This window comes from Pygoscelis adeliae, unplaced genomic scaffold (genome assembly GCF_000699105.1).
Source record: "Pygoscelis adeliae isolate BGI_AS28 unplaced genomic scaffold, ASM69910v1 Scaffold226, whole genome shotgun sequence".
NCBI lineage: Eukaryota > Metazoa > Chordata > Aves > Sphenisciformes > Spheniscidae > Pygoscelis > Pygoscelis adeliae.
Window position 1 is genome coordinate 3,854,666 of NW_008824983.1, and position 8,419 is coordinate 3,863,084.

At 42.7% G+C, this 8,419-nt stretch overlaps 1 protein-coding gene across 1 annotated transcript in view; it reads right to left on the reverse strand.

Annotated features, from left to right (window-relative positions):
• IL6 (interleukin 6) overlaps nucleotides 1–6,812 on the reverse strand; it is a 10,633-nt gene extending 3,821 nt beyond the window's left edge. The window contains exon 1 of the mRNA XM_009325764.1: nucleotides 6,750–6,812. Within this exon, the coding sequence (XP_009324039.1) occupies nucleotides 6,750–6,812 (63 nt within the window). The remainder of the gene's footprint in view (nucleotides 1–6,749) is intronic.
• Between the last annotated feature and the right edge of the window lie 1,607 nt (nucleotides 6,813–8,419).

Consider the following 8,419-nt stretch of genomic DNA (forward strand, 5'->3'; position numbering starts at 1 on the left):
CGCTGCCGGCAGCCTCTGAGCCTGCCAGCTCCAGCCGCACAGGTGGTCTCGGAAATCATGCGTACACACCTACCTGTGGACATGCGTACTTAATACATTTAATATATTTTCATATACTTTAACACTTTAATGTGTTTTAAGGTTTTATAGATTTCGTGTTATGTATCTTTATTTCTATATTTTAGCTATTTTTGTTATTTATATATGTGAAACTAAATGCCCGTGTTAGGTGCTGGGTATGTATAAGCCATCAGTTGCCTCTCTCTGTTTGAACTACGCATGGTTAGGGTGAAATACATCACGGTCATACGCTTTAAATGCACAGGGGGTGGACCAGAGCCAGCTCCCACAGCTCCAACAGGAGGGTGGCTGCAGGAAATGCCGCGCAGTTCCCTGTTATCTGCCGCCTTATCTCCTTCTGCCTACCTGGGAGGTGTGGCGGGAATTTTAACCTTTCACAGAGGGACTCCTCACCCAGGGCAAGTGTGCCCATTTGGCTCAAGCATGTAGAGCGTGGACTGAGTCAAACTGTGCAAGGCATGCGGACGCTGAACTTTTGGAATGTCTTGAACTGATTTTGGCCAAACTGACTTTTTTTTTTTAATGAAATCAGTGCCGTTTTCTCGTGTAAGGAAGACCAGAGAAAGACCTGATTTGGCTTTGAGAGGTGCTGACAGGAGAGCGCAGAGCGGGGAGAACAGAACATCGGGCAGAGCTGATAGGGAGAGAGACGATACGGTGACTGAACTTGGGTGTCCTCATTTGGACTCTCCCTTTAAAAAAACAACAGATATTGCTAATTCATTTCCTAAGAACAGCCTGGATAGAGAGCCTTAGGAAAGAAGTAGGGTACCACTGGGTTTTTATTTAATGTCCTGTTCTGCCAGTAGCGGAAAGGCAGCTGTAGTAATTTTGCCCAGTGGAGAGATATTAGCGCTGAAAGGCAAGTGTGAGAGAGAGATTTTCAACAGCAGCAGTCCGTCCCTGCGCAGTTCCCTGAGCGTGGCAGAGGGGAGCCATAGCAATAATCTTCTGTAACATTAGCTCTCCCTTACCAGGTCTGTGGCGTTAGGCATAAGAAGAAAGCATGCCACTAACGGTATGTTTGACTAGTATCAAATTAAACGATCTGATTGCAAGGTGCCAAAGGATTAAAACAGCCAGACCAGATGAGTTCAATGCTCCGGACAAGCCCGGTATTTGCTTCCTGATAACCATCGGGGGCAGATACAGCAGGGATGGGAACTCCTGCCTCCCTCTCTTTCCATTCGTGATAGCACGTGTACATGTCTAGGAGAGGGATTCCCTTCCACTGCCAGGCAGCTCATACGCTGTTCACTGCAGGCAGCCAAACTTTTCCTTTACCTAACCCAAGTGAACATACTGACTACTCCTAAAATCGCCAAAGCTTGGTAGGAGACTACATTGCCTTAATAATGTATTTTCAGCAGGCATTGTGTGAGTTAATCTTGTTTGTAGCTCTGTAATTTTTAATTTTGTAGCCTTATTTTATGAGTTGTCCTTTTCTCCTTATGCCATGAAAATGTCTTTTATTTAGCAACTTCCAGAGAACCTTTTTGTGCTGATCACTGTTACACGGGGATCAGTCTTGCTGATGTGTGTAGTTTATTATCTTCAGAGTGAAATAAAAGCAGTTTTCAACTGTTGTTCCTCATCTAAAAGCTTCTAAGCATTCAGTTATTATTGTCTCCTTTTGCATTGTGGGGTTTTGTTTACTCTCTTATACAATTGTCCATGTGACTTTTCAGAGGTGCAAAGTATACTTACATGCTCCAGTGGAAGTTGCTCATTAATGCCTTAGGAGCTCAGTTTGATAATCTAGGACAAAGCGTAGCATTCAAGGGAAGGAGGAACTCAAATTTACACAATAGCATTAAAATACTTCTGCTATTACTCTAGACAGTTTCTTATGGAAAAAACACTTTTTTTAATTGGGACTACACATAAAAGAAATACTTTGCGCTGATCTATCTATAATAATGTTTAAAGTCGGGGGGGGCTTAAAGGGGGTTAATTAATCCGCACAGTACTACACTGAGCTACACTGATTCATTAGCAGCCACGTTGTTCAAAATGTAGTAAGCTCTGAACAAACAGCACTTGCTCATGAGTTAGCTACAGGTCAGGAGATTTGCCTGTTGGTACTTTAAAATGTATAAGTAGTATTACTGAGACTCTAAGGTATAATTTCTAGATACAGATGAATTTATTTCCTGCATAGCATCTTTGTAATACTGCAATTTGCTGTTCTTGACTCCTTTTATTGCTCTTCATTTCACTGTACAGGTTAATTCTTTTTTTCTTGTCATTTATACTGTGAACCAGATGGCTGCATCCTGACATACAAAACCTTCCTAAGGTGGGATTTCAGAAATTCTCAGTGTTTATCCAACTTTTTCTCCTGTCTGAGCAATGGACGTTACTACTGTACGTTTCTGTGGGAGCAGAGGGGCCAGTTCTGAATGTTGTAGAAAATCCTCTCAGACTGTCCACACGTGAAAATTACTCCCGGTTACAGTCGAGGGTGAGTTTATAGCCAGGAAGCCAATCCAGGATCATCCCATGTGTCAAACTCTGTTTTCTAGGATCAGTACAGTAACTCACAGACCCGTTCCAGAATGGTTCTTCTAGGATTGCTCTGCCAGCAAGCAAGCCCACGCCACTTTTGCTCCTGATAATGTGGGAGATTTGCAGACAGGAGGCTGTTTTCAGGAGACACCAGCACGGAAATGCTACTGCCACTGAAGCATTCAAGACTGCAGAGCCATCACAGTCAAAGCTTGTCACCCCTCTTCTGTCAGCCATCAGGCGCGTCTGCAAGGAGCCCCACCATGGGCCGAGGTAAAACCCAGTGCTACTGGCAGCAGCAGGAGACCTTGCTTGCTGAATGCTGTGAGTCAACTAAATGGCTATATAAATGGCATTCCTAGATGGAAAAATACGGTCTTTTAATAAAGTAAGAGGATTACTAGGGCTGCAGTATGTTCCCCTCTGATTTATTTGTGTGTTTGGTTTGACTGTTTTTTCTTTCTAATAGTCTCCACTCTTCTACAGTAGTAATACAAACCACTAATGTCTATTCGGAGATTATGACTTCAGATTGTACGGTTGGTAATAAGAGAAGGCATACAACTAAAAATGTGGTGTTCTTCTGTAAAAGTCTTAGTTTGTGTGTGGAACAGAATGCCAGTTGTTGGTAGAGCGTTCAAGTGGGATCATGACAATGACTAAACAAATAACTTCCGAATGTCTTGAGTGAGGTGGAAAGCTGATGTCCAATTCCCCTGACATATTTTTGGTTGAATCCCTCAAAGCTTGGCATGAGGGATCTTGAGTTCCTACAGATCTTGTAAAAAGTGGAGATGAGTTCTTTGTAGTCCATCAAGGTGTGAACACTCGACCCATTCTACAGCTCATTTCTTTGAAGGATCTTTATATTGAGCATTCACTGACATTACAGAGTCTGTAAATGTTTATGTGCCTCTCCTCTACATTTTCTGGAGTTTTGGTGGTGCAAAGCATTAGTAGTATCATCTTCAACAGTCTCCATCAAAAATCCCAAGCTTCAAAAATGGGAATTATTTTGCCCCTGCTTTTTCAAATAAATGGTCCGCTAAGAGCTTGAATGTGCGAGTGTTAAAACAAGCTGCCCTGTACTGTATTTGAAGTGAACAGGTTGAACAGGTCATTAATGTCCTGTGTTCATGTTTCTCATAAGCAAACATTGTTTTGAGAAACTGCGCGTCACGGAATCCCTGAAGATCGCTGGTGCACTTGACTAACGGCCCTTTACTTTTGCAAGTTTATTGGTTCTCTGTTGGTTGTTTTCCAGGGAACTGCAGAGTTGTTTGGGGATTTTTTTGTGGAAAGCTCTGGGGATTGCTCATTTTTCTTCCCCAAAGGCAGACTTGCATCATTTTTAAACAAGACTAGGATGTGTAGTAATAGACTTAAATTTTTTTTCTTGAGTGTATCATATGCAAATACCATGAATTTCCATGCCTTAAGCTAAATCAGAGGTTTAGAGGAAAAATTCTTAGTTAGCTTTATATTATGTCCCGATTTTCAGCTTTATCTGCTTAATCTTGAGAAGAGAAATCATGCCATGGTCTTCTCTACTCAACTTCCAGGCTGGCAGGTATGCAGCCCTAGGTGAAAGATAACTGTTCTTGGGGAATATCCGAATGCTACAGATCACTTTAAGTAGACACATCTCCGTCAAATCGAGACGATTGCAGGCATTTTAACTCCGGAATGAGAATATTGTAACACTTACCAGTGAACCTAGATTTGCACTAGGAGCACTTCGCTGCTGTGGCTGCACTGATAAACAGCATCAGGAAGCAATTCCACAAACCGTTCTCGTGGAAGGAGTGTAGCTCTTGCTTTGTCTCCATTACAGCGCAGTGTGCCAGCTGTGGTGGCTGACGCTTCTTTGTAGGGCTGCATGAGGCACCAGAGCAGAGAACTGGCAGAGTTAGAAATACCCTGGTGGCCTTTTGTCTTTCACAAGCACGATACCTGCATGCTTACCTATATTTGGCTTATTTGTGATCATCACCCACCATGTCAACACCCTGTTTTGACAAGGATCCCATTTTACGAGTTTCATGTTTTAAATTATTGTTGGGCTGTGCTTCTATGGAAAATCTCTGTCCCCTTTTAAAAATAAATTGACTGTAAATTCCACTTGCATTTAAGGAATTTCTTGGTTCCCTTTGAGCTCTCTTCTAAGCATGAAAGATGAAAATTCGAAGAAGTTGTATGACAAAGGAGAAGAGGGAGGTTTTTCAGTCACCAGGAAGATGATGAAGCTGAAAAGACAGGAGCCTGAGTATATAGGAGGTATGGAGTGGTATTGCTATTTTTAACATAGTACATTGGATGTAGATTGTGTTTTACAAAGCATTCAAAAGGCAAGTTCTTTCTCCGAGGAGCTTGCTCAGTGCCAAAGGAAACCAAAGGGGTGTCAATGTTTATCCACAAAGTAATCACACTCATGAATGCATACCAGGTCTAGTTCAGTTCAGTGACCATGTGATCTATTTCACTCTTACATAAAAGTTCGATGTGTTGCTCAGTGAGACACCTGTAGATCTAAATGTGTTTATCCTCATTCATGCCTAAGTTTTTGATGCCCATAATCTCTTTATCAGACTATTGTCTCGCTCAGCCTGGCATCTAGCCATGCATCCTCATTCTGCTCTTCCTGGTGATTGCCTTTCTGTGACGTTGTAAATTACCTGCACATAACCCAAGTCACTTAACGATATTTCTGTATTTTTTCCTGGATAGCAGCAGTTTCTTTCTGCACTGAGAACAGAAGTTGGGTGGTATCAGCGGTTATTTTTGCCACTGTATGCAAAATGATGCAAGAGACAGTACTTCTCATGCTTCGGAGAGCTTTATTTCTACATCAGAGCTTAGAATAGGGAAATATAGCTGAATGCGGGCAGATGTAATTTATACCCCATCTGAGTATAATGAGACGTGTAGACTGTCCAGCTGGAGGGCTATCTTTTACATATGCTATAATGTGGTAGTACTGCTTAACAGGACCACTGATAAAAGTACTGTAACTCCATCGCCGGAATCGGATGCAAGGCTTCAGTATGTTCCTTTCGGAAGATAACATTCCATTAGCAGTTTATATGTGCTGGAAATTTTTCTTAGGGGATGTGTAACTAGAAGGCCAAAATGCACTATGCACCAGCAATAACTGTTGTGCAGTTTCATGAAGGTTTTTTAGCTCAAGGATCCTGTAGTGACACGGTGGAGCTGCTGTGGAGTTTGCCACTTTGGTCATACATTTGGCCTTACAATCTTGTTGGGAAACGGGAATATCACTACTCACGAAGTGCCTTACACATTGGGGTTTTTGGGTCTTTCTTCCTTTCTGGGTGAGTTTTAGCAAATTCCTTTATTGTTCTAAATTGAATTTGTGAAAGAGAACTTACCATAGCGGGAGCCCTTTCTAATTACCTGCCAGCACACCGTAATAGGATTAATAGGTTGTGCTGGGTCTGTAGTCTTCACTCTTCCCAAACTGCTGTTATTGAAGCAAAAGTATCCTGGGGACCAGGCTGGCTATAAGGACTTTGATCCCATCACCAGAATATTCAAGTCATCTAGGTCCAACTAGATTTTTCCTTCAGATGGCCAATTAGAGGTCTGGTGCTTTTTGTTTAGATTGCTCAACCAGGATGTGGGAGATGTTGAATCATATCCCTTCTCTATCTAAAGGCATTATGAGCCCAAATTTGCTACTTTACAGGAAAGTCCCCCAACTCCTAAGAATAATCTTGGCCAAGATGTTTTCCAATCCCTCCTCTTAAAGCGAACCATTTTTTGTCAGAAAGGGAAGGTCAGGAGTCTGTGTGCCACCTCCGTGGGCTGACCTGGATTCCAGGTGATGTTTGCCCAAATACATAGTACAAGAAATTCGGCCCTTGGGCAGAAATAGAAAGTGATTCCCAGGGAGCGCTCTGAGCTGTTGGGTAAGCCTGGGCAGGGGTGAGAGCCTCGCTTCCTCCGTGGGCTTCCTTTTGGGAGGAAGAGCTGGTTTGTATGGTGAAACCCAGGAGGGTTGGGTGTCGGATCCTCCCTGGCAAAGGGTCCCGGCTGCCCGGGAGAGACGCCTGCTTTCTGAGGGAAAAAAGCTCCTCTCCCTGGAGTTTCTTACAGGCTGGTGCAAGAGCTCCTCATGCAACACATCAGCTCTCGCTTACCCCTTCCTCGGTGGGGCTCTGCCGGTGCCTGGCAGGGGAACACCGCGGCTCTGCCTGCCCCATTCAGGCGCTGCTCACTGTGAAGTCCCCTGGTATCACTCATCCCAAACGCAGAATGTACTCCGTTTCCCCCGCTGATGTTAAAAATACATGTGAAACCATAAGTTAAAAATAAAAACCAGAAGCAGTCTAGTTGAGCCGCTCTGATCCGAAACCGCCCCGGTTCTTCCCTATGCCTGAAGCTACATGCGACAATGGCAATTCCAGTGCGGAGAGGGAAGATGTTGAGTATCTCCCTTTGTACTTCAGCTCTGCAGCATCAAGTGTCACTCGCTGCTGCTCTTACTTTGTTCTTCTTCGTTGTTATTTATAAATGGTCAAATCTTGGGATTTCTATGGTCTACTTTTTTCTGATACTCCTTGTCTGGACTTGTCAAGATGAAGTGCTTAGACTTTCAAAACATGTCTACCTGAATGCAGCAAAGTGTATTCTCTTTATTCCCTGTGAATACAGTAACCATTGGCAAACATGAACAGAGAGCAAAGACTTTGGTCAGGCGCTTTTAAGAAAGAATAAATTAAACTTTTCTGTTTCATTTCACAGTATTTTCATTATGTGTTTGTAATAGCCTATGCAAAATTTCTGGTGTGAAGTTGGATATTTTATACATGTTGTAAAATTGCTACTTTCTAAAATTTTATTTTCTACTAATTTAAAAAAAAAAAAAGACTTTTCTGAAGTCATATAGAAGACATCCCTTGGAGACTGCTATGCAGTTATCAGCTACGTGTTATGTCTCTCATATAGCCTGGGTGCCACATGCCTGTTTAGTGAAATCTGCTGCTTTCTGCCTGACATTTAACATGTGGTTCCACAACTGTTACGAGCTGATATCAATGTGGGAAAGATGCTACCAAAAAGAATGTCACTGCCAGTCCATATTATGACTTCTGCCACGAGTCACTTTTTCTCACCACCTCCCATGTGTGTCAGCGCTGGCGTTTGAGCAGCTGTGTCAGACTGGGGAGAGGATCTAGTTGGAAACTAAGCCACCAAAGGAATGTAATAAAAAACAGTTTTCATCGGGATCCGTTCTGCGTTCTGAGTCACTGTGGATCTTGCCGAACGCTTGTGTCAGTATGATGGAGCCAGCTGCAATGCCTGAGTCCTAGGACTGTACCAATAACAAGTAATAAAAATCACTGTGGCTTTGTGTTGAACATGAAAAATGTTTTACCTCATCTCAAAATAACATTCACCTCTCACATCTCCAAAGCAGCATATACTCTTGAAACCAGATTAAAAAAATAGAAAGATTTAAGACATTGACATGTTAATCGCTTTTTATTAACAGACAAAGCTAGTAGCTAAATTCAATTTGAATTCATGAGCACTTCTGTCTCCCCACCTGCTTTCAGCTCCAAATTATGTTTTGGACATATTTGCTATTTCCTGAATGGTCTTTTTGGCCAGCCCTAGCCCCTTGCCCACGGAAAGCCATTGCACGTGTTTTATGCTGTTGTAACTCCACTGATTTTGACAGGACTCCTCTTGCCTGATGAAAGAGCAAAGAGAGCCAAGCTGAAGATTTTTGCAGCCGCAGACCACTGTCAGTGCACGCTTTGCCATCCGAATAAGTAAGTCCGTAGCTGACATTTTTTTCTACTAA